Raw genomic sequence first — 25855 nt, 5'->3', positions numbered from 1 at the left:
GAGAGACTGTGGAAAAAAGTGAACCCTTATTCACTGCTGGTGGGAGTATAGATGGTACAGCCACTATGGAAAGCAGTCTGGTGTCAAAATTGCCTTTGTCTTAGTTTATACAAGTTTGACTATGTGTTTTGGTGAGAATTTCTTTGTGTTTCTCCTGTTTGGGGATTGCTCAGCATCTTCAGTAGGTAGGTTTATGTATTTTACCAAATTTGCAAAATTTTCAGCCATTATTTCTTTGAATATTTTTTCAGCACTCTTTTTTATTCTTTTTCTGATGACATAAATATTTAATCTTTTGTTATAGTCCTTCAGGTCTCTGAGACTTTATTTTTATTTAGTTCTTGGTTTGGTCTGTTTTTGCTCTGTTGTTCAGATCAGGAAATTTTTTATTGTGCTTCCTTTCAGTTCATTGATTCTTTCCTTTGCCCCCTCTATTCTGCAGTTGAACACATCCACTGGGTCTTTACATTTTATATCATTGCAATTTTCAGATCTAAAAATTTCATTTCATTCCTCGTTATACCTTCTTTTATGAGACTTTCTATTTTTATTTGTTTTAAGCATATTCATGCTTGCTCATTGAAACATTTATATACCAAATGCTTTAAAGTCTTTACCAGATAATTCTAACATTTCTGTCATCCCTGATGTTGACATTTATTGATTATCATTTTTCATTCAATTTGAGATTTTTCTGGCTATTGGTATAATGAGTAATTTTTTATTGAAACCTGGACATATGTATTATGAGACACTTAACCTTATTTACACTTTCTTTTTAGCTGGCTTTACTCAGAGCCAGCAGAGGAAGGTAGAATTTTTCTTTGTTACTGCCAAGTGGGAGTCAAAATCAAGGTTCTCTACTTGGCCTTCTTGTCCCCACTTGCCCAAGAGTGGGGTGCTCATCATTATTGCTGGGTGGGAGTAGGAATTGTGGCTCCCCATTATTGCTCCCCACTTGGCTTTCATTGACACCATGGACGAGGGTGGCCTAGTTACCACTGGGTGGTTGTGAGACCCCTGACTTTCCACGGGGCCTCCTGTGACACCACCTCCCAGGGAGGAGAGGGGATGCTTCGCTACCACCAAGTGAGGGTGGAGTCCAGGCTACCCATGTGGTTTCCATTGTCACTGCCCAGCAGGGATCAGTGTCCCAGTTTCATATTTATTTTCTCTGGCACTGATACCCCGGCTGTGGGGAGGGAGGTGGGATGGGTGCCTGGTGAGGGTGGCTCCTCCTGCACCCTGCTCAGCCTTTGCTTGTGTGGGTGGGCTAGGAAGACAGGTTTTTCTGTAGTGTTTGGCGGAGCAGTTATTGCCTATAAATAACTCACTAGGAAAGTTACAAAGACAAGGCTTTGGTTGGGTTGTTGTGTCTGCACCCATTGGTATTTCAGGTCTCAGCCTCCTAAGCTCCAAGTCAGGAACATCAGAAGGAAAAAATCCTACCATCCATTTCATGGGTCCGGAGATTCCTAGCCACTCCGCCTTCTCTCCACCTGCAGTTTTCTTATGTTTGTTTTGTATATAATGTCCTTGGTTTTGTTTGTACTTAGTGAGAGGAAGAGGTGAAATATGATTACTCCGTATTCCAGAAGCACAAGTCCTGTCACGCACTGATTTTTTAATACATCATTCTTTCTTCAATATTGTATACGTATGTTACAGTCTTTGATGAGTTCAGTCTCTCTCTGCACTCTTAGTGTTGACTTGTTTTCATGTGAATTGGCATTTTGTGTGAGTGTTTGTGAGAGAGAGCGTGAGTGTGGGGAGGAGAGAGTGAGCACACAGGTGTGGAGAACTCACGCCTGAGCCTTCCCTCCGAGCATCTCCGGGCGCTGAGTCAGGAATGCTGTTCTCCAAAGACTTACATCTCCCTCGGCCCTGAGGCGGGGGTTGCCCACAGATCTGGACCATTCAGCCAGGTCCAGGTTCTGTCCCTGAAAATCTCAAAGACAAGCTCCTCACTGGGTGGGGGCCGACACTGGTGACCGGGTCCCCGTGTCGACATTGCGTGTGCCACCAGACTCTGTGCTGTGTCTGTGTTGGCATTTGTTTTGTTGGAGGTATAGCAGGGAGACACCCCATTCCACAAGACTGGAAGGGGCCTGGTCTCAGACTATGGGGCCACTGCTTAATTCTGTTCCCTCAAAAACTGGTCTGGGAAGAAAAAAAGTGTGTTTGTTTTATTCATCAGGTTGTAGTCTGTAGCAGGAGACTCTGCAGAGTATCTTGATTGCAAATATGTTACATTGCTGGTTAATTTCAGTATTACTTGTATTTTCTCTTAGAAATTGTTGCTCCTAATGTCCCCCCTTTTCCCATCTCTCCACAAGAGAAAGTAGTAGGGAGTAAGTATGAGAGCACGCTCCTCATTTATTTGGCTGACAGGTTTCTCATTTTTCTCTTTAGGGCAGAAAAGACTGAAGTTCTGAGTGAAGACCTCCTTCAGGTAAGGCTGCCCGGCTCAGCTGATGGGCACCGAGGCTGTCCTCCCTGTCAGACCAGGCCATTCCCAGTGCCGTGTCACCGTCAGCGCTCCCACCCAGGTCTGTGGAGAGACACTGTCTATCATTTGTAACAGTCCCTGGCATTCTGAATACCAGTTTGGGTAAGATTTTTAGGAGACATTTAAAATCGTTTCCTTATGCGGTTAGCAGTGGCCCCATAGTCTGAGACCAGGCCCCTTCCGGTCCTGCGGAACCGGATGTCTCCTGGCAGTCCCCTCTCTGCAGAAGCACATGGCAGACGCTTCCCTGATGTCCAGACCTAGGACCCCTCCTGACCTTGCCCACACCCAGTGACGTCACCCCCTGCTCTGTGCGCAGGTGGAGAAGCGCCTGGAGCTGGTGAAGCAGGTTTCCCACAGCACGCACAAGAAGCTCACCGCGTGTCTCCAGGGCCAGCAAGGCGCCGAGGCCGACAAGCGCTCCGTAAGTGCCCTCCCAGCCCCGGGCAGGTTCTGCTGAGGACAGGGGTCCCTCTGATGACAGGGCTCCCTTCCATGAGAGGGTCCCATTCTTAGGGCTGTGTTTCCTATCGCTGTTGATACAGTCACTTCTGTGTCTGAGAATCGACCTCCGGGATAGCTCCCTCTGTGACGGCCCCTCCTTGCCCTTGAACCCCGTCTGGAGCATCCTCTGCCCACACCAGGCATGGTTGCAAGTTTCTCCCCTGTCCTTGTCTGGGCAGCCGGGCGGCTTGAGATCCCACTTTAGGGGGCTTTACCCTTGCTCTTAGCCCTGCTGCAGCTCATTCACAGGTTCCACGGCCTCAATAGTGTCTTAAGGCCTCATGGGAAAAGTTATATTGTTTTTGGAGGTTACAGTGACCTGTAAAGGCCTGAAAGACAGTTTTTGCTCTAAGGAAACAATAAAGAGCGTGCTAAATGAAAGCACTCTGATGTCTGTGATAGCCCTCATTAGTAATAAAGCGCTGCATCATGTGATCCCAGTGGATAGTCCTAGTGTAGACTGTCGGTGCGGACTCACTTCACTTCTGAGACCCCCGCCTCCTAATCTCCACCAGATTAAAATATATTCTTAGATGGGATATGCAAACTAGGAGGTTTATTTTTCCTTCCTTAAATTTACAATCAACATGTTTAGTGGCTAAGTTTTTTATTATTTTTTTAATCCTCATTGGGTTATTTTTCAATGGATTTTTAGGGGGCGTTAACAGAGAGAAACATTGACGTGAGAGAGAAACATTGATTGGCTGCCTCCTGTACACACCCTGACAAGGGATCAAACCAGAAACCTGGGTATGTGCCCTGACTGGGAATCAGACCCACAACCTTTCGGTGTGTAGGACAACCCTCCAATCAACTGGACCATGCCAGCCAGGGCTGTTTGAGTTTTTTCTGACCTGGAGTTACTGTTAGCTTTTCGTTTCTTGCTGGTCCCCCAGAGCACGCCTGCACACACACCTGTGTCGGCCTCATTTCTATTGATTGCCGTGGAGTGCGCCTGCCTGACCCTTCGTCCATCTCATGCTGCAGGATGGGACCCATTCCACATGCTGTCAATCATTCCATTTTCTTCCCAGCCCGGTTCTATCTTTCCTAATATTCCCAGAAGGAATCACTCACCTGTGGTAGAAATAAAATGTTCGCAGCTTTGAAAAATGTCCATCAGGGATTTCAGCAAGGGGAACCTGGACAGTCGAAGGGAGAGTTTGCAAAATTGCTTTGGACATGAAGCCCTTTAACCAAAGAAACCTCAAAGTGAGTCTCAGGAGCCATTCCTTGTGGGAGCCGGCAGCCAGGCCTGCCTATCGCCCACCTCCTTTATTTTGTTCCAAGAAGCACTGTTCTTAAAATCATGCATCTGCAGCCCAGTGTGTCTTGGTATTGTGAGTTGCCTCCTGAGGCTTGAAACTGGCCTTGCTGTTGATTGCTACTAGCATTATTGGTCCTGGATAAGGTAACATTACCTAGGTTTGTAGAGATTTAATTGGATTGAGGGTCTTGCAAATCATCTCCGTTAGGAGGCATTTGGCTCCCTGAGGGTTCTAAAATATAGTGTATTAATAGAAAAGTTGAGATATGGCAAGGTCAATGGGTTGGGGGATGATTGGCATGAAAAGATAGTTTGCGACTTACATTTCCCCAGAGGAGGGGCATCCATGCCATTCAGGGCCACACGGAGAAGCACCAGGATCAGTCAGGAGGCAGAGGGAGAGAAAGGTGGGCCAGTGCCTTGTTGTAGCTTCCAGGGGAAGAAGCAGATGAGGCAGCTGAGCAGGCTCGGGTTGGCTAGTTTGAATGCTTTCAGTGGCTGGGGGACACAGTGGCTGCCCTTAGTTGTCTGGAAGCTGGGGGATTGGGGCAGGTGGGTGGTGGCCCAGAGTGTGAGACCCGCCCCCCCCCCCCCCCCCCCGTAAAGGAAGTGGTGGGGGCTCCCCATTGGTTGGTTTGCGTTTGAAAGACACATTCTTGGAAGAGTTAGTTACTGTCCCTAGGAATTGGCTAACCTTGGGAGGGGCAGTCCTTCCAAGGTAAGCCAGGCCCCAGATGCCAAAGCCTCAGAATGGAAAAAATAAAAAACATAGTTAATTAATACAGGGATTAATCGTGAGTGACTGACGGCAGCATAAAGGCACTTCATGTCTCGCTTAACTTGTTGGAAGTAGCTGGTCCCAGGTTTGTTCATCAGATCCAGGCGTTAGGTCTACACGGAACCACATGGAAAGTAGCAAGTGTGAGGGTGGTGGGAGGGTTCTTATCCGGGAGAAAAATATCCTGCCCAGAACATTTTCTTTCATGTCTCCCTACCTAGCTGCAAGGGAGGCAAGAAGCAAATATGTGTCTGATAGAAATGGGTTTGCCATGATTCACCTGCTAGGACACCCGCCAGGGACTGTTGGCAGGAAGCCAGGCCTGCAGTGTGGCCAGGCCCTGAGGCTACACCTAAGGTGGACAGAGATTAATCTATAAATGAGGCTGACCTGAAGAAGGCTGGTGGAAGTAGGTGCTCAGGCATGTACACACCAGTGCTTTCACTACACAGATTTCAAGTGCTTAATTCCACCAGGGATTCCTTTTCTTATCCTCCTATAAGGCAAGTAATCTGGCTGAAAAGAAAGCCAAAGAGCTACTGAAAATATTCAGCAGTCACAGATTTGCAGGAAAAAATTTCCGAGGCTAAATTTTTTAGTTTTTTCAAAAGTAGTGCTTCAAGAGATTTTATGGGGAACAGGACTTATTAATTGCCTCAAATACTGAAATATGTGCCTAGTTCTTTGTGATTATTAGGTAAGGAGATGGGTCAAGATCTAAGGAATGGGTGAAGAGAGAAAGGGAGAAAGGAGGGGAACTAATAGATACAGACAACTGTATTGTGTTACTAGAGGGTGGGGGTGGGGGTAGTAAAAGGTAAAGGGGCCAGATATTTGGTTGAGGGGAGATGATGTGACTTTGGGTGGTGGGCACTCAATGCGATATACAGATCATGTGTCACAGAAATGCACACTTGAAACCTTATTAATCAGTGTCATCCCAATAAATTTAATAAAAACAAATAAATAAAAGTAAAGTGGAGAAAAAGCAAAAAAGAAGGAAGCACTAGAAAAGAAAACAGAGAGAGAGAGCAGAGACCAGGAAAAGTGGTGGTGGGGACAGATGAACAGACACCCGCGGGGCATGGTGTTAAGAGAGGGCCCCAGGATGGATGTTGCCAGAGGGCATGTGGCCCTTGAAGCGAGCGCGTGGAGTCCTAGAATCTCAGGGTCGGAAGGGACGTTGAGGTTATATAGGCAGTATTCTGCGCTTCAGTTGAGCACATGTAAGTTGTTATTTTTCTCCATTTCTCTTTTAACCAGCTCATTACCTCTTTAGCAGTTTAGTTTGTTTCCAGCACTGAAACTTTCATCACACACCTTCACAGGTCTGGCCTGAAAGCTGGGGCTGGCTGCCACATGGGGGGCAGCGGGGGCAGCAAGGTGGGTCCTGTTGCCACTTACTTGATGAGCAGAATAGTATTCCCTGCTGGGCACTGACTTAACCTGGATTCCTTTTGTGGGGGGCGGGGCGGGGGGCAGGGACTGGAAAGGATATGAATTTGGTTTCCATCTTGCCTTCTCTAGTTCAGGCTAATAGCTGGTAGATTCATAGATTGTTAAGATTCTCAGTGTAATGGAAATGTTTGTTTTCGATCACCGTCCTTGCATCTCCCATAGGGAAATCACATCCAACACGTACACCGTTAGTATGTGAAGTATTTCCCCACCTTACTCAACAAATGCTTAGAAAGTACTGAGTCTGGCATGCAAGGTGGCATATATGCTGTTATGCCCAGATTTCAAGATCCCCAATAGACCACCAGGGAGCCAGCCGAGTCCAATGCAAAAGCAGAGAGTCTTTTATTCAAACCCGGGCTTGGCTCCCCTACCCTTCTTACTGACACAGCAGCAAGTGGCAGAGAGAGGGCCAGCCCTATGGGGAGAGAGGTTTTATAGTAAGGGGAGGAGAGAGGACTGTGGGCCCTGCCGATCGGCCAGGCCCAAGTCGGTATCTCGTTACACAGGATGTGGTCGTATCTATGGCGCGCGCGCTTCCCTTGATTGTCATTGGTTAGTTTAAAGAAGTCCTGGGTGTGCGGTCAGGTTGAAACGGCCCCCGTGAGGTAGGGACGACCCCGGTCAGGTCGAAACGGCCCCCGCGTGGTAGGGACGACCCCGGTGAGGTTGAAACAGCCCCCGTGAGGTAGGGACGACCCCGGTCAGGTCGAAACGGCCCCGGTGTGGTAGGGACGACCCCGGTGAGGTTGAAACGGCCCCCGTGAGGTAGGGACGACCCCAGTCAGGTCGAAACGGCCCCGGTGTGGTAGGGACGACCCCGGTGTGGTAGGGACGACCCCCGTGAGGTAGGGACGACCCTGGTCAGGTAAACGGCCCCGGTGTGGTAGGGACGACCCCGGTGAGGTTGAAACAGCCCCCGTGAGGTAGGGACGACCCCAGTCAGGTCGAAACGGCCCCGGTGTGGTAGGGACGACCCCGGTGAGGTTGAAACGGCCCCCGTGAGGTAGGGACGACCCTGGTCAGGTAAACGGCCCGGTGTGGTAGGGACGACCCCGGTGAGGTTGAAACAGCCCCCGTGAGGTAGGGACGACCCTGGTCAGGTAAACGGCCCGGTGTGGTAGGGACGACCCCGGTGAGGTTGAAACGGCCCCCGTGAGGTAGGGACGACCCCGGTGAGGTTGAAACAGCCCCCGTGAGGTAGGGACGACCCTGGTCAGGTCGAAACGGCCCCGGTGTGGTAGGGACAACCCCGGTCAGGTTGAAACGGCCCCCGTGAGGTAGGGACGACCCCGGTGAGGTTGAAACGGCCCCCGTGAGGTAGGGACAACCCCAGTCAGGTCGAAACGGCCCTGGTGTGGTAGGGACAACCCCGGTCAGGTTGCAACGGCCCCGGTGTGGTAGGGACAACCCCGGTGAGGTTGAAACGACCCTGGTGAGGTCGGGACGGCCCCAGTGAGGTTGAAACGGCCCCCGTGAGGTAGGAATGACCCTGGTGAGGTTGAAACAGCCCCCGTGAGGTAGGGACGACCCCAGTCTGGTAGGGACAACCCCGGTGAGGTTGAAACGGCCCCCGTGAGGTAGGGACGACCCCGGTGAGGTTGAAACGGCCCCCGTGAGGTAGGGACGGCCCCGGTGAGGTTGAAACGGCCCTGGTGAGGCTCAGACGGCCCTGGTGAAGTTGAGACTACTCCAGTGAGGTTGGGACAAATAAAGGGGACCAGTATGGACTGATGAACAGGGGTAGATACAGAAGCAGAGCAACATTGAACAGAATGTTAAACTACAGTGGGAAGCCTGGGGAGGGTTGGGGGGGGCGGGGATTAAGAGACCAACTGAAGGACTTATATGCATGCATATAAGATTAACCAATGGACACTAGACACGGGGCGGGGGGGGGGGGGCGGGGGGTAGGGGCCGGGGAAATGTCAAGGGGGGGAAAAAAGGAGACATATGTAATACTCTTTGTAATACTTTAAGAAATAAAAATTATTAAAATATAAAAAAAAAAAATAAAAAAAAAAAAAAAAAATAAAGAAGTCCTGGGTGTGGCTAGCAGAGGCTTGGGCTTCCGGGAAGAAGCCTTGCCGAACACATGGCTGCCCAAAGATGGAGGACCCAGGGTAAGATGGAGGGCGTAGTCCTCGCCCTTTCATATGCCAAGTTCCGAGCACTCAGCAGGACCCCTGCCCTCGGCCAGCTCAGTCTGGAGGGAAGCGGGCATCACACAGAGTTCATCTGTTATGACCAGCATGTCTTAGTGCTTAGAATAGTTGCTAGGAATTAAATAGAAGGTTTCCATGAGGAGGTGGCCTTCAGGGACAAGCAGAGGATAGCAGCACCGAAGGTGTAAACAGGCCCCTCGGCAGGGGCGACATGCGGAGTTCTCAGAGACACAGGCATTTTAAGAGAAGCGAGAAGGTGGCAGAGTGACTAGAGTGTGGACGGTGACAAGGAGAGGGGAGCGAGGTGGGACTGCAGGCCCGATCTAACCTTGTGCGCCGTGGTGAGGATTTGGACTTTATCCCTGAGAGCCGCGGGAAGCCAGTGTTGAAGTGATTGTGTGAAGAATGCATTAATGGGGCAGAGGCTGTGCTGGAAGTAAGGGGCAGGTACACACGTGGGAGTAGATTAGAGGAGATGCAGGGGGACTGTGAGGAGGATATTGGGTGAATATTGGACGTAGAGTATGGAGGACTTGGCACTGAGTGGATGTGGGGGATGAGGAATGGAGAGGGTTTCAGGGGCCCTGGCTTGAGTGACTATGGAGTCCATGACACTTGATAAGATCACCTAGGGAGAAAATACAGGATGAGCAGACACATGGTCCTTGGATCAAGAACCTCGTGAACTACAGAATTTTAAACTCTAACAGGAGGAGTACCTGGCAAAGAAAAACAGAGACGTCGAGAATAGTATATAGTAAATCCACCTGCCTGCTCAAATCCAGATCCCAGACATCATCCCTTAGTCTTTCCTCCCTTTCCGTACCCAACACAGCTGGTCCTTCACCAAGTCCTGCTGGCTCCTCCCTCAGAGCACTTCCGTTGGCTCCAGCGTTGGCCACACTAGTCCATGCAGTTGTCGTCTCTTGCCTGACATAGCGGTTCCTAGTAGCCGTTCCTCTCCCCACTCTGACCCCAAACCCTTCATAATCCATTCTCTACAACCTGAGTGTCTAAAATGGGAACCAGTTGATGCCACTCTCCTGCTTAAATCCCACAAAGGATTCCCGTTGTAGAATAAAATCCAGCTCCTTACGTTGGCCCTGGGACCCTGCATCTTGGAGTTCAGTCCTTGCTCCCCGCCCCTCAGTCGTCATTCTCCAGCTGCACTGATCTGTTACTGAACATGCTCAGCTCATATCCTTGGGGCCTTTGCACTTGCTCTACCCTCCACATGGAATAGTCTTACCCAATATTTTAGGCCAGCAACGCATTGTTCCATTCTTTCCGCTACCACCTAATGTGTTTGCTTCCTCCATCCCCCAATCACAGCACCCTATTTTATTGTCTTCATAGCACTTTTTATTCTCTGGAATCATTGTGATCATTGATTTGCTCATGTGTCTGTTCCCCATCACTGACATGTGAGCTCCGTGGGAGCAGGGGTCTTGTCTCTCTGTCATGACTATATTCTTTTTTTTTTTTTTAAATATTTTTATTGATGTCAGAGAAGAATGAAGAAGGAGAGATAGAAACTTTAATGATGAGAGAGAATAATTGATCGGCTGCCTCCTGCACACCCCACACTGGGGATCGAGCCTGCAAACCCAGGCATGTGCCCTTGACTGGAATTGAACCTGGGACCCTTTAGTCCACAGGCTGATGCTCTATCCACTGAGCCAAACCAGCTAGGGCACGACTGTATTCTTAATGCCTGGAACAAAGCCTGCCACAGGCCAGGCAATGCTAAAAATAGATTGTGTCATGAATGGATGGCCCATGAGTATTTTGGGCGTGGAACATGCCTAACACACCAGCAAGCCAGCTTGGATCCTTCCTGTTCCACACAGAAGCAGTTTACCATGATGGTTCTGAACTTAAGCTCTGGGACCTGACTATCCCAGAGTGAAACTCAGCTCTACTGCCTCCTAATTATGCCTGACCTTGGGGAGTCAGTTGCCTCTTTATGCCTTGATTCCTTCAGTTGGAAAGTGGTGATGACAATAATGAATCCCTACCCAGTAGGGTGTTCGAGAATTCAGTGAGGTGATGCATGTAAATGCCTAGCATAATGCATAACGTGAATAAGTATAAAGAAATACAGCCCGTCGCTGTTATTCTGGCTTCACTGTTAGGCCAGAATGACCACTGAGAACCACCGAGCAGCAAGTCCGGGCTGCATCTCGGGGGCGGGAACTACAGAGGAACTGGCTGGGCTTAGAATTAGTAGACAGAGGTGTCCAGAGATTGTGGACATGGAGTTGTGTGTGTTTGGGGAATAGATATGAGAATTGACTGTTTGTCCGAGTCATCCTTTAAGTGTGTTGCTTATGCCCAAGATAATTTTAGAGATAACAGTCATTGCAGACAAGTCAGAGCAACTACTTCTAAACCCCAGAGCATTCTGTCTTTCCTTCCCCTGATTCTTAAGGTTTTCCAGCACACTAGATCAGGGAAGAGTTTATTAAATAGCCTCTCTTTGACCTGCAAATCCCTGGCCAGGATGAGGTTTGCTAAGTTGGGTCTTTTTTACATGGGCGCTAACACTCAGGTGGCTCCCAGCCTTGATCCTTATCGGTGGAGGAACTACTGTGGAAACTTTTCTAGATCTGTGGGCAGTGAAATCCTTCTAAGACTAAAATGAATTTTATTCATTTATTTTTATTTTTCAATTATAGTTGATACTTAGTATTATTTTATATTTGTTTCAGGTGTGCAGCATAGTGGTTACACATATGTCTAATATGTGATGCCCCAATAAGTCCAGTCCCGCTGGCACCATACACAGTTATTACAATGTTATTGACTATATTCCCTAGGCTGGACTTCACCTCTCTGTGGCTGTTCTGTAACTACCAATTTGTCCTTCTTAATCCGTCACCTCTTTTACCCATCCCCCAACCTCCTGCACCGCTCTGGCACCTGTAAGTTTGTTCTCTGTACCTATGAGTAAGACTCAGTATCCTTATATGTGAAGTGGGTAGAGGTGAGCATAGTGTGGGGAGAGAGGCAATAATACCTCAGTTGTAGGCAGTCATAGGTTCAATAAGATCAGCACAGTGCCTGGCATCTACTGAGCCCTCCATTTTTTATTTGTCTCAAGTGATTTCTTTAGAAAATGAAATAATTTGTGGTCTGTTGTGAGTTGCACTCTGTTGACTTCTGTTCTACTGCCTTTGATTGCACATTGTCTCATTAATCCATCTCTTTCTTCCTCTTTTCTTTTTGTGGATTTCTTCTAATGTTTTTATTCTTAAAGCATCTACACCAGGTGTCCTCAAACTTTTTAAACAGGGGGCCAGTTCACTGTCCCTCAGACCGTTGGAGGCCGGACTATAGTTTTAAAAAAAACTATGAACAAATTCCTATGCACACTGCACATATCTTATTTTGAAGTAAAAAAACAAAACGGGAACAAATACAATATTTGTATTAGCATGTGGCCGGCGGGCTGTAGTTTGAGGACCCCTGAATTCTACACAAATAAAAACTCTTCATTAATTTCCACTGAGGCTTTACCCAGTGAGCCTCCCACTCCTGCCCTTGGAATCCACGCACTCTTTCTCCTTAACGTCTCTGCTAGAGTGAAGTCTTCCTCATGCGAGACCCCCAGGCCACAGCACAGGCCCTGGTTTGTGAGAGTCCAGCCATCAGTAGAGGACTGCAATGAATTTCGTCATCTTCAGTCAATGAGCTATGTAGTCATTTAAAAAAAAGAACAAGGTAGCCCTGGCCGGTGTGGCTCAGTTGGTTGGGCGTCGTCCCGTGCACTGAAAGGTCACTGGTTCGATTCCGTCAGGGCATATGCCCGGGCTCAATCCCCAGTAGGGGGTGTGCAGGAGGCAGTGATTGATGTTGCATTCTCATGTCGATGTTTCTTTCTCTCTCCCTCTTCCTTCCTCTCTCTCTAGAAATCAATAAAAATATTTTTTAAAACCAGAACAAAGTAGCTATATATGTCATGATAGGAAATGACCTGAAATAATATTTATAAAGGAAAGCAAGGCATTGGGTATATAGGAGGCTGACATTTGATAGTGAACAAGAAAAAGTTATTCTCGTTATTAAAATGTTAAGAATTAAGAGGCAATTGAAGCAAGAATAACTCCTCATTTTGTGGTATTTTGGACTCTTTGCCCCCTGAGAGGATTTGGGAATCATTGGTGAGGGTGTAAAGTGACTAGAAATGACCCGGAAAGAATGTGGCCCCTGGCTCAGCAGGAGGCCCCTCCACTCCTGTACTTCCAGCTGGTTTCCAATGTGAATGTTGGAAGACAGGCACTCGGCTGTCCCTCCCTCTTCTCCCTCCAGGACTGATCCTCCAGTGGCTAGCCCTCCGCCTCCTCCCTCCAGGACTGATTCGCCAGTGGTCCCTCTGGCTGTTCTTGTTCTGTTGTTGGTCTGCTTTAATCACCAGTGGAGATACATTTCTCCAAAAGATGCAACTCCCAGGCTATTAGCAGTTCCCTTTCATTTGTTACAGGCGAGACCCTCCCTTACCTTGCTCCTTGTCAGATTCTGAAGGATCAGAAGAGCTGTGGCCCTGCCCTACGGGAGTGTCGTGGGACTCTGGTTGCTCGCACACACCAGAATGGCCTTCCTGTGTGAGCTCACAGTGCCACGCGTATGCTGTCTGACCCAGGGAGGCGCATCCTCACGGGTTGGTTACTGGGATATTTTAGGATATTTTAGGAACTTCCAGATGGAAGACCTTTCCTTACGCCAGTTTTCTCCGCCTCCGCACTCATCGTGTTGGGGGCTGGAGAATTCATTATTTTGGGAGACTCCCGTGCATTGTAGGATGCTCAGCAGCAGCCCTGGCCTCTACCCACCAGATGCCAGTAATGTTCCCCACATTGTGACAACCAGACAGTCGGCAGACATTGCCACATGCCCCAGGGGGCACAGAATCACCCCAGTGAAGAAGCAGGACCTTAAGTGCCATGTTCTCTCTGTGAGCATAACAAGTATAGCTGCTCAATTCTTTGTCTTCAAACTGCTTCAGACATTTTTCTAAGATTTGCTTTAAATAACCTTTTTTAATAGGTGAGGCGGGGATAGATGCTCTCCTACGGTACTCTTTCCTGTGCCTTTAATTAAGTCACTGGAAACTAGTACCTAATAGCTTTGTAGGACAGTCAGAAAGTGGTGCTTTAATTTGGATGTATTATTACTGAGTTGCCTGGTCTAGTTTTTTGCAAGAAGAATGTTCCATTTTCTTTGAAATGATGGGGCAGTAAGTTTATCCCTTGAGTGAAAGGCGTCTGGCTTCGGTGGAGTGGACCTGTCTAAGGCAGGGAGGGTATATTTTAGACCCGACGAAGGCCTTATCCACACAGGTGCCAAGGCTCTCTCCACCTGAGATACCTCAGAAACCACGTGAACTTCCATGTCACTCCTGGGAGTCGACCTCCCTCCCTGGAGGTGCCGCAGAGGGTGGAGGTCTGGAGCTGTACAAACCAGATTCCTAACTTCTAGTGGATGGAGCCCCCAAAACCGATCTCAAGTTGATCCCGCTCTGAAGCCATTGCATTGAGTTGTCTGTCTCAGGATTGGGGTTATTTTAATCCAACCATGTTCTTTTTTTTTTTTTTTTTTTTAAATGTTTATTGATTTTAAAGAGAGAGGAAGGAAGAGGGAGAGAGAGATAGAAACATCAATGATGAAAGAGAATCATTGGTCAGCTGCCTCCTGCACGCCCCCAACTGGGGATCGAGCCCATAACCCGGGCATGTGCCCTGACTGGGAATTGAACCGTGACCTGGTTCATAGGTGAACACTCAACCACTGAGCCACACCAGCCAGGCTGGACCATACTCTTCTTAAGCCCTCCAGTTGTCCCCAGATGCCCTTAGAGTGCAACCCAGAACCTGCCTCTGGCTGACAGGCCCCGCACGATCTCACGTCTGCCTGCCTCCCACCACTCTCCCTGTCACCTCTGCGCTCCAGCCGTTGGCCTCCTTGGGGACCTGGAGCTGGCCATGCCATTTCCCTCCTCACAGCCTCTGCACTTTCACTCCCTTTACCTGGAACGCTCTTTTCCAGATCTTCTTGAGGCTTGGCTGACTCATTCTCTTACTCCAGACCAACTTAAATGTCACCCCCGTTCATCCAGCTCCATACCCCACAGCTGCTCACTTACACATCCTCTCACTTTCTCTTGTCCATCGTGCTTCCAACTATTGAAAGGATCTCCTCCATAGTTTCTGTATTTATTACTTGCCTGCCTGCACTAGAATGTGCGTTCTGGTCTCCTCTCATTCAGCACCGGTGTGGTGCCTGGGCAGGCACTGCTAATACTGACCGGGCATGAGTTAGAGCGGAGGCTCTCCGAGGGATATGGCAGGAGGCTCGGGACTGGATGCACTTCAGCCTCTTTTTGTCTGAAGAGCTGTCGGTGTCGCAGTGTGGACTGGAGGACCTGCTCGCAGCTCTTACCTCGTTGTCAGTGTGTGCTAGGTGGGTTAGGCTCAGGAGGAGAGGGCCTGTCAGTAGGAAGGAGGGAGTGGGTCATGTTGCACTTGCACTCCTGTAGCAATATTCTTCTTCCTCCCCACCCTCCTCCTTCTCCCCCTGCCGCTGCTCCCCACACAACATAAAATTTACCATTTTAGCTATTGTAAAGTGTACAATTCAGTGATGTTTAGTACATTCACAACTTTGTGCCACTACCCTCACCATCTAATTCCAGAACATTCTCCTCACCCCAAAAGGAAACCCCATACTTATAAGCAATCATTCCCCATTTCCCCTCCCCGCAGCCCCCTGCAACCACTGATCTGCTTTCTGTGTCTATGGATTTGTTTATTCGGGACACTTCATATAATAGAATCATACAATATGTGCTCTGTGGCGTCTGGCTCCTTTCACTTCGCATGATGTTTTCAAGTTCATCCAGGTAGTAGCCTGTGTTAAGACGTCATTCCTTTTTATGGCTGAGTAATATTCCCTTGTGTAGCTGCACCACGTTTGTTTATCCGTTCGCTCGTGATCGTTGAGCTGATCCCACCTTTGGGCTGCTGTGAACAGTGCTGCTGTTCACATCCAGGCACATGTTTTTGTCTGGTCGTTTGTTTTCCGTTATTTTCAATTGTCTGCCCCAGAGTGGAATTGCTGGGCCATGTGACAGTTGTTCACTCAATTGAAATACTGCCGGACTTTCCCCAGTGCTGCCCGTGGACATTTCCACCTGCAGCGCGTTAGGCGCTGGTGACTGACTCCACATGCTCCCCGATACTCATTTTCTGATTTTTGCAAATATATATTATTAATTCTAGTATAGCCATCCTAGTGTGAGGTGGTATCTCGAGGTGGTATCCTTGATTTGAATTTCCCTAATTACTAATGACGTTAAGAATCTTTTCATGTGCTTCTTGACTATTCTGTATCTTATTTGGAGTGTGCCTTTTTGTGGAAGCTTACATTCTTTGTATTGTAATTGTATGTGAACACTTTTTTCTCCCTTTTCTTAAAATATATTTTTATTGATTTCAGAGAGGAAGGGAGAGAGAGATAGAAACATTAATTATGAGAGAGAATCAGCGATAGGCCACCTCTTGCACTTCCCCTACTGAGGATTGAGCCCACAACCCAGACATGTGTCTTGACTGGGAATCCAACTGTGACCTCCTGGTTCATGGGTCGATGCTCAACCACTGAGCCGCACTGGCTTGGCTTTTCTCTCTTCCTTGACCATAATCTGCCTTATATATAAAATGTGGCTAATACACTTTTCAGGTGAGGAGTTGGTTTTTGGAAATTAAAGCATTACTCCAATCTTTGTTAATATAATTTTGAAATGTTTTCTTTCTTTCTTTCTTGTTGCTGTCCCACTTTCTATTAAAATGCAGCATGTAAATTTTAGGCTTATTTTCCAAATGGACAAATTTAATTCAGCTTTACTTTTCTGAATTTTGACATCTCTGAATCTGTCCCCTCATTATTAAATCCTGTAAATGTTGAGGTTTTAAACGTATTTTAAAGCCATTTTGTTTCTTAGCTAATGTAATATCTAGGTATTTGACTTTTTGCTGTTTTAAGGAAAGCAATGCTGAAAGTTTTCATTGCAACCATTTTTTCCTTTCAGAAAAAATTGCCTCTGACGACACTGGCCCAGTGTTTGATGGAAGGGTCAGCTATCCTGGGAGATGACACACTTCTTGGGTAAGGTGACACCAGGCGTGGGTTTGCCAGATCTAGGTAAGTCCCCATCCGTAGAAAGGGGACCAGCACTGCTTGGGGAAGCACTGAGGAGGCCTTCAGCCTGGCTGCGGACTCCCTGCAGAGGAAGGAAAGGTCGCCAGTGAGAAGCAAAACCCCAGGCCCAGTTATGTTTACTGCCTCTGCAGTGGGGCACCTCCCAGGCGGAGAATTGACATAGAACTGCTGACGGACAATTGAAATCCCTAGGGCTCCAGTAAATGCAGATATGAATCCTCTCAATGTCAGATGTCAAAGCATATGGGATTCCCAGAAGAGCAACCCTGGCTGGTCTTGAGCTTATAATAAAAACAAACTAAAAATAGAATTGACATGAGAGCGACTCCTCAGGCACAATGAGGAGGAGAATCAGTGCCCTCAGAAACAAAAACAATAGGACAGTCTGAGAGAAAATGTAAAATAATTATGTTAAAAATGAAATTTTAAAATTAAGTAAGCACATTGTGTGCTTTGGCAGCACATGTACTAACATTGGAACGATACATAGAAGATTAGCATGGCCCGTGTACAAGGATAAATTTTTAAAGCAATCATATTTTAAGGAAAAAATGTTGTAACTATGTATGGTGAAAAGTGTTAACCAGGCCATTGTGATGATCATTTTGCAGTAAGCACAAATATTAAATCATTGTGTTGTACGCCTGAAACTAATATAATGTTATAATATTATTTATGCCTCAATTTAAAAATTAAGTAAGGACAAAATAATCCTTGACCAAAGAAGCAAACAACATGAAAAAAAATATGCAGAATCAAAGAAAAAATAATAGAACTTATTAAAATTCAAATTATACTTACTATAGTATAAAAACTTATTAATGATAAACAGAAAATTGCACTCAAATAAAAAATTGATGAACTTGAAAACAGATCTGAAGTCACCACTTAGGATGAAGTGCAAGAGAAGAGGATGTAGGCATTATTAAATGGAGAGGCATGGATGATGTCTAACAGTAGTTCCTAAGAAGAAAATATGGAGAGGGAAAGTTTATGGTTGAATTTTTCTTTTCTAGATTTTAGATTTGATGAAAGACATAATCTTTAGATTTAAGAAGCACAAAAAGTCCTGATTAAGATCAACACAAAGAAATCTATCCTTGGACACATTGTCATAAAACTGGAAATTATTAAAAAGAAAAAAAGTGTCATTTAAGCAGAGAAAAAGATAATTACATATTAAAGAGTAATTAAACTGATAACAGACTATTTATTCATCAGCCAAAATAAATGCCAGGAAATAATGAAGGAAAATCTTCAAGTATTGAGGGAAAATATAGGAATGCAAGATTCTATGACAAACTAAATTATTATTGAAGAATAAAGGGATAACAACAATATTTTCAGCCAAAAATTTAGAGAATTTACTGCTTGTGTATTCTCACTGAAAGAACTAGTTAAGTTCATGTGAAATAGATTATGTCCAGAGGACAGGAATGAAATGCAAGTAGCAAGATAGCATTTGTAAAGAAAAAAAAAAAAATAGTGAATATAGTGTGGGAATGAAAACAAGTCTTTTTTCCTCTATGTATTTTAGGTTCCTCTCCTGTGGCTCTGCAAATTAAATTGGCAAAGGACAGATTAACGAGAAAAGCATGCAAATTTTATTACTGTGTGCAGAACTCGGCCATTAGTAACTCAAAGGAGTGGCTGACACGGGCTCATGTAGCATCTCAACAAAAGAACAATGATTTTTAGAGAAGTGGAAAAAAAAAAAAAGGAAAAGAAATTTGAGTTTCTAGGGCGACAGATTATGGGAGGGCAATGATTTGGAGAAACTATTGGAATATAAGAGTCGTTAGTAAAGTTCGTTACTTCTTTGGGGCCTTCTCTAGGTGGTAAGAGCCCAGAGTTGTCTCTGGTAACTTACCTGTGTCCTTTCTGGTAGAGTGGGCAAGAGAGACACTTCTACAAATTTATGTTCTGCTTTTAGGCAAGTGGTGGTGGTGGGGGGGGGGGGGCGGGGGGCAGGGACAGGGGTGGTGTAGAGACCTTATTTTGTATCTGAATCATCTCAATTGCCTTCAGCTCAAAATAATCCTTATGCCATTGTGACATATTTCGGCACATTCTGCTACCCTTTAGTGTAAGTAAATATTAATAAGCATTGAAATAATGGTAGAAACATAATAATAATTAATTTGATGGGAGTTGAAAGCAAAGCGACACTAAAATACTAGAAAATATTAACATGAAACATTGGAAAGGGAATTAGTGCTGCAGGTTCCTACATTGTTTGGAAGGAGAATAAAGATAGTACATTTAAAGTAAATGCACAAGTTAGAAAAGTTAGAGTAACTACGAAAAGAATAGAAATAGACTGTATAACTTCAAAATAGTAAAAGAATAAAAAAGAAAACAAAATAGAAAAAACATAGAAGGGACTAAAAGAGAAAAAAGTAAGCAAAAAAAAGCATAATAAATAGAAAACAGAAAATGAAGGTAACAGTTGCTACTGTATGTGTTTGTAATCATTAGAGATTAAATGGAGAAAATTCAACTGTTTATAATATAGAGAATGTCAGGTGGGTAAATGAAGTCATTATATGCTCTTTCTAAGAGTCACACCTAAATCATGACACACATGGTTGAGAGTAAGTGATAGAGGACACCCAGGTAAAGATGACGGACTGAACACACACATCTAATTTTTTTTCTTCAAAATCTACTACAACAAAGAGATTCATTTTTGCTTAAAAGGCATAAGCCCAAAACAAGAGGAAAGACAAGAGAGAAGACAATAGCAACAAAATTTTGTGAGCTATAGAACATGATTGATTGGGAACTGACTTAGCAAGTTCCCGAAATCTGACTCCCAAGGCAGGCTATCCAGAGAGCCAACCCCACTTACTCCTTGACATACGGACACGGCTCAGGATTGGTGGCACCAGGCATGTCGGAACAGTGGGTCTCTGGGGTAGGGAAGTGATGGAACTTACGAGTGTGGATTGTAAAGCTAGTCAGCTACCACTTGGGTTGCTCAAACCCAGCACTTACCTCACCTCTGGGAGACTCATCCCTTCACCCCTAATCCCAGCTGAATGGTGGAGCTTTATTCTCTGGGTAAAACAGCTTCTCTAGACAGGGGACACCAGGTAAGGGCACCGGTTATTCAAGAAGAGACTTGAGTGACCTACTGCAGCTGGACACTGAGACTCCAGCTGTCTCCCAACTCGTGCAGCCCTCAGGCTCCTACTCCCTAAGCACGAAACTGGAAGAGCCTTCTGTGTGGTGTCTCCAGCCCCAGGGGAATGAACTGCAGACCAGAAGCCGCTGAAGGGGGCAGTGCTCCAGCGCACGGCCCAGCTAGATCACCCTGCCGACAAGCTCCCAGCTGTGAGCTCCGCTCACAGTTTCCAAGATGCTGGTCTCTATCCTCACATACAGACAGGACTGAAGACCACCAGGCACTTGAAACTTAGACACCAAAACAGTTGGAGAAGTAATACAAGAGTGAAATCAGGAAGAAATAGATATTGCCTGGGGGAGGAGAAGTTTTCAGGAAAATTATCACTTATATCTTCAAGTGAGAAGAGAAAATAAAGCCTCTACTAAACAGAAAATAGGATGTGAATAAAAGTACTTATGGGAAAAGCACTCAGAGATCAAAAGCAAGCTGATAGAAATGAAGAATATGACATTCTCAGTAGGTTTGGAAAGTGAGGTTGAAGAAATCTAGAAACGAGGGCAAGAAGATGATGACAGAAAATCGAAGAGTTGGGAAAGCAGAGGAAGTTTTAAGCTTCAGTGACAGGAGTTGTGAGGGAAGGAGATAAAGGGAGGAAGATGATGACGATGATGATAAAATGATCTGAGAGAAGGAGGACCGAAGGACACGTAAGGGCCACTGAACTCCCAACACAGTAAAAAAATTACACCAGTGCCAGGGCTTCCACTCACTGGTGGACACTAGTGACAAGTAAGAGATTCTGTGATCTTCTAGAGAGAAATGTCACATAAGAGGGTCACAAATTTGAATGCGTCCAGCCTTGCCAGAAGCAACAGGGGTCGCTGGAAGATGATTGAGCGATGCCTTCAGCAGCCTGACGGGCTAAGCCGAGTCTGCCCAGCTGTCAGTTGCTGGATGGAGGGCAGTGTCGTGATGAGCAAGTTCTTAGAAATCGACGCCCCAACCACAGTTCCTCAGGCAGCTAAGCAAGATGTGCTGTGTAATGAGGGAGTAACCAGGAAAGGGAGACAGAGGATGTAGGGAACAGGACACTCAGGACAGAGAGAGAACCTGCAGAAAATGGTGGGGGAAATGCGGGAAGACAGCTGTGCCCGGGGCAGAAGGCAAACAGCCTAGAGCAGTGGTTGCCAACTGGTGGTCCGTGGGCCACTGGTGACCCGTGAGGTCCGAAAGGTTGGCGACTGCTGGTTTAAGGAAACCTTTGGAGCAGTGGTCGCCAACCGGTGGTCTGTGGACTGCTGGTAGTCCGTGAGGTCTGAAAGGTTGGCGACCGCTGGCCTAGAGTGACACAGCTTTGGGAGAGAGGAATTCAAGAAGATGAAATTCATTCGCATCATATATAGTTGAGTGTCTAAGAGACAAACTAGGAAAGTGGCAGAGGATTTGGTGTTCAGTCAGGTCCGTAGAAGACTGAACAAGGAAATCAAAACCAGGCGATGATGAACTGCACAGAGAAAAAACCAATGTGGAGGAGAAACCACTGGCCACTATACGACCCAGCCTTCCTCCCCATGGCACATGGGGCAAATGCAGTGCTAAGCACCTGTGGTATTCATACATGGAGGGAGGGGAAATGTAAAGACAGCTAAATTCCCATTTTCCATACTCGACAGTCAACAACTAATGCTTACAAATTAGAAAAAAGTTAAGAAGTAACATTAGAAATATGGGGGCAAGTAACAGAAGAATCAGGTCAAAAACACCTTTAAAAAGGTACAAAAACAAGCCTGGGTGTTGACATTTATAGCGGATATGAAAAAGAATTTGAATGCCCTCTGCATCCACACACATATCTGTAAGTATATAAAGAACTCCTACAAATAACTTCAAATAACATATCCCGATACAGAAATTCCAAAGAATGTGAATAGGCTCTTCACAGAAGAGGGAGCCTGCTGGACCCAAGACATGAGAAGGCAGTCAGGCAGTCAAGCAATGGGAATTAAAACCAGGAGGAGAGAATGCTCTGTATCCACCACGTGGCAGAGAATAACATTTCTACCCGCACAAAGGGCTGCCAGAGGGCAGAGCAGTGGGACTCTCCATTGCATCGGCACCTCTAGTGAGGTTATGGGTGCGCACGCCTTCTCTCCTTCGCACAGAACAATCCTCACACATGCAGGGACTCACAAGCACAGGCGCCAGGCCACTGCGTGGAAGAGCCACACACCGTGGACCGAGGGCAGGCTAATAAATGGTGGTTTATTCACAGAATGGAACTCTGTACAGCAAAACGACCTAATTCTGTGTGTGTCATGATGGGTAAGCCCCAGAGACAATGGTGAATTTAAAAAGCATGTAACGGGAGGCTAGATTCTGTGGGAAAGCGTTGTGTAAATGCTTTACGGTAGGTGATGCGTTATATACTGTAAGCGAGTGCACACACATTTGGTGAGAAGTGTACAGTAAGGGTAGGGAAGGTGCATACTAACCTTGAATTACAGAGGCCTCTTGTTGATTCGAACAAACGTTTCACACGGGTTTCAGTTAATGTGGTGCCATGAGAAGCGAGGACTGCCTGAATGCCGTTCGGGGGAATTAACCTTTTTGAAATGTATTCTTGCTTCTAGGAATATGGTAAAACTTTCCCCTCATTCGGCCTTTTCTTCTTTGTTCCTTATTAATAACTTCGGAATGGATTTCCACTCCTGCTTTGTCTGTCCATCCTGCATTGAGAAGGGTTTCTGGCTGGGGAGAGTCTTTCTCTAAGGGCCTGTTGAAAACAATGTCTCCAGTGCCCTGGAGTGCCCTCACCACCCTGCCCTCCACCCCCCTCAGGTCTTCAGTGAAATGAACGGATCCGCAGCCTCCTCAGGGGTCTGGATCCCTGGCCGAAACAGGAGCACCTGGCTCTTGGTAGGACTGTGGGCTCGGCTTGTGAGTCGTTCTATCTGTTTCCCTACGTGCTCCCTCTACCCCAGGCACACAGTAGGTACTCAGCATCTTTAAAAAATTGATAATTTCAGAAGTAGTAATGGAGAGCAAGCTGGTCCATGGGACACCATGGAAAGCATTTGCTTTATTAGCACCTCTGTCATGAAGGTGTGCCTGGCCAGGAGGTGCGCAGTGTGGCACCATGACCTGCTTTCCGGGCTGTGCAGCGTGGATTTCTCCTCTGTTGCAGGAAGATGCTGAAACTCTGTGGGGAGACCGAGGACAAGCTGGCACAGGAGCTGATTCATTTTGAATTGCAAGTAGAGAGAGATGTGATCGAGCCCCTGTTTTTGCTGGCGGAGGTGAGGAGGGGATGCGGCCGAGCCTGAGCGAGGAGGGGGGACAGAGGGCAGGCCCTGCAGCCTTTCCCCTGCACTCCTGTTGTTTCTGTCCCTCACCTGCTCTGTGACACTGCTTTCCATGGGGTGACCACCAGCCCCGCCCACCTTCAGGATTGCCCAACAAGGCAGCCCCTCAGTGTTGGCTGCCCCTTCTCCCGCCCACTTTCCTCTCCGTTGGCATTCCAGGGGGAGGGGGCAAGCTGGCAGCATTATCCCCTTCCCCACCAGGGTCCCCACTGCCCTCACCACCCTGCCCTCCACCCCCTCAGGTCTGCAGTGAAATGAATGGATCCGCAGCCTCCTCAGGGCCCTGGATCCCTGGCCGAGACCCTATAAGGCAGTGATGGCGAACCTATGACACGCGTGTCAGAGGTGACACGCAAACTCATTTTTTTTGGTTGATTTTTCTTTGTTAAATGACATTTAAATATATAAAATAAATATCAAAGTATAAGTCTTTGTTTTACTATGGCTGCAGATATCAAAAAAATTCTATATGTGACATGGCACCAGAGTTAAGTTAGGGTTTTTCAAAATGCTGACACGCTGAGCTCAAAAGGTTCGCCATCACTGCTATAAGGCCTCCTGCAGTTTGTTACATAGGTCTCTTCTCTTGGACGGTAAAGGGCACTGAACAAAACCGCTTTATTAGCAAGAAACTTTAATGTCTATGTGACAGTTTTGCTAGCGTCAAACAAGTAAGACAGGAAATGGTTGGGACTTCCTTTGCCCTGAACCCTGGCGTTCCTCCCAGTTGCCTTTAGTTGGTCAAAGCCCAGCTGGCGCTGGTGCTAGAACCACTAGCATCAATGGGAAGGTCCCATATCCACGCAACTCCTTACCCTCACACCTTCGCACCCACACACCTGCACACCCTCACACCCACACTGCTCTGCACAGCACACCTCCACATCCTCATACCCCCACACCCGCACACCTCCGCACCCACACACCCATACAGGGTGGTGGCCACTACCTCCTGTGGCTATTGAGCTCTGGGAATGTATTCAAAGTGACTGAGGAATTCAGCTTTTAATTTTGTGTGGCTTTTGTTGATTTGAAAATAAAATGGCGTAGCCTCATGTGGCTGGAGGCTACCTTATTGGACAGCACTGCCCTGGTCATGTCTGGTTTCCTCTCTGGGCCTCCCCCTGCACCTCTACCTCCCCTGCTGCTGTTTCTGGGACAGAATACCTGGGGCAATGATTGCTAAGTGCCTGACAGCATTCCGGGAGGAAGCCCGAGCTGTGGGCTCTGCTATGGGCCTCTCCAGTCTTCTCAGATGCCATCCTGCTACAGGTCACCCCAGCCTGTCCCGGGCCCTTGTTCCTCACAAGGTGGCCCGGCATTGCAGCCAACCTGGAGCAGTGCCCAGGGCAGGTGTGCCGGGGGCTGAGGCGGCTTGTGTGACCACGACGCCCGTGTGGCTCCCAGCGTTGCCCCCGAGCTCCGTGACAATGTGGGGTTCCCCGGACACCTCTTCCTTCCTATTGGAAGTCTTTACACACGGCCCATTGCTCACCCCGCCCAGAAGGATGGATAGACAACACCTCACAGAACACTGGATCTTCCTCACATTTTTCCTCCTCTACAAGCCACAGCCTGAGATGACTTTAGTTCAGTTATGGCCAGTTTTTTCTTTTAAATTCTCACATCCTGCCCCAATTTTGCTGGGCCTGGAACCAAAATCCCTCCCTGGAATGTTCAGTTAAGCCATTTTTAGAAATAAAAATATGAAAAGAGCATCTGCACAACCACCACTGTGGAGGAACGCCTCATAGTCCAGGAGAGCCGTGGGGATGCTGATGTCTTAGTCACTTTGGGAAAAATCCTCTGTCTATAAAAACATACCCTCATTGCATTCCCCATAGTGTCTCAGTCTCCTGAGCTGCTCCTTTCATCTGCTGTCTATGGTGTTAGGTCTGCGTATCAGACCTGCTTTTGTCCCCACGAAGGTCCTCGTGCAAGTAGAGAGGAAGGTGATGGAGGCCCGTCTGCTGTCAGTGTAGCAGCAGGAATGAGGCCACGCCTCAGAGGGCAGGAGGCGCAGCTTCCAGGTGCTCTGGGCTGCTGCAGGTGCCCAGTGAAGAAAGAGCAGAGTTAGGTCAGGAAAAGGATTTGGGAATTTGACCTAAAAAGAAGGGTTGGGAGACCTCTAGCAAACTTGTGTGTCTCTCAGTCACTCCTGAAGAATTTATTTGGAGCTTCAGCTTGACTGTGTTTCATCTCCTTTAACCACAGGTGGAAATCCCAAATATTCAAAAACAGAGGAAACATTTAGCAAAGTTGGTGCTGGACATGGACTCCTCACGAACAAGGTACAGTAGGGCAACTTTGCTTTCATCTTTGCTGCTTTGAAGGAACACTGATCACCTTTGGGTTGTGGGCAGGAGAGTGTGTGATGGTCTGCATACTGACACCCCTGTGTGGCAGGCACTGGAGGTGGGAGCAGTGAGCAGAGCCACCGGCCCCACTCAGGGAGGCTGTGGTCC

General features: G+C 47.1%; 1 protein-coding gene and 1 pseudogene across 4 annotated transcripts in view; both read left to right on the top strand.

Annotated features, from left to right (window-relative positions):
• Nucleotides 1-25855, top strand: part of ARHGAP44 (Rho GTPase activating protein 44) — a 186076-nt gene that overhangs the window by 89396 nt on the left and 70825 nt on the right. For all 4 annotated transcript variants that reach the window (XM_070394907.1, XM_070394905.1, XM_070394904.1 and 1 more), the window contains exons 2-6: nt 2413-2452; nt 2829-2933; nt 16768-16844; nt 23213-23324; nt 25605-25681. In XM_070394907.1, coding sequence (XP_070251008.1) covers nt 2413-2452; nt 2829-2933; nt 16768-16844; nt 23213-23324; nt 25605-25681 — 411 coding nt within the window. The remainder of the gene's footprint in view (nt 1-2412; nt 2453-2828; nt 2934-16767; nt 16845-23212; nt 23325-25604; nt 25682-25855) is intronic.
• Nucleotides 17347-17441, top strand: LOC138995204 (U6 spliceosomal RNA; annotated as a pseudogene).

The sequence above is a fragment of the Myotis yumanensis genome, unplaced genomic scaffold (assembly GCF_028538775.1).
Source record: "Myotis yumanensis isolate MYYU_CA2020_CCGP unplaced genomic scaffold, mMyoYum1.0.hap1 SCAF_16, whole genome shotgun sequence".
NCBI lineage: Eukaryota > Metazoa > Chordata > Mammalia > Chiroptera > Vespertilionidae > Myotis > Myotis yumanensis.
Note: the sequence above shows the minus strand (reverse complement) of the source record. Positions and strands in the feature narration are given on the sequence as shown.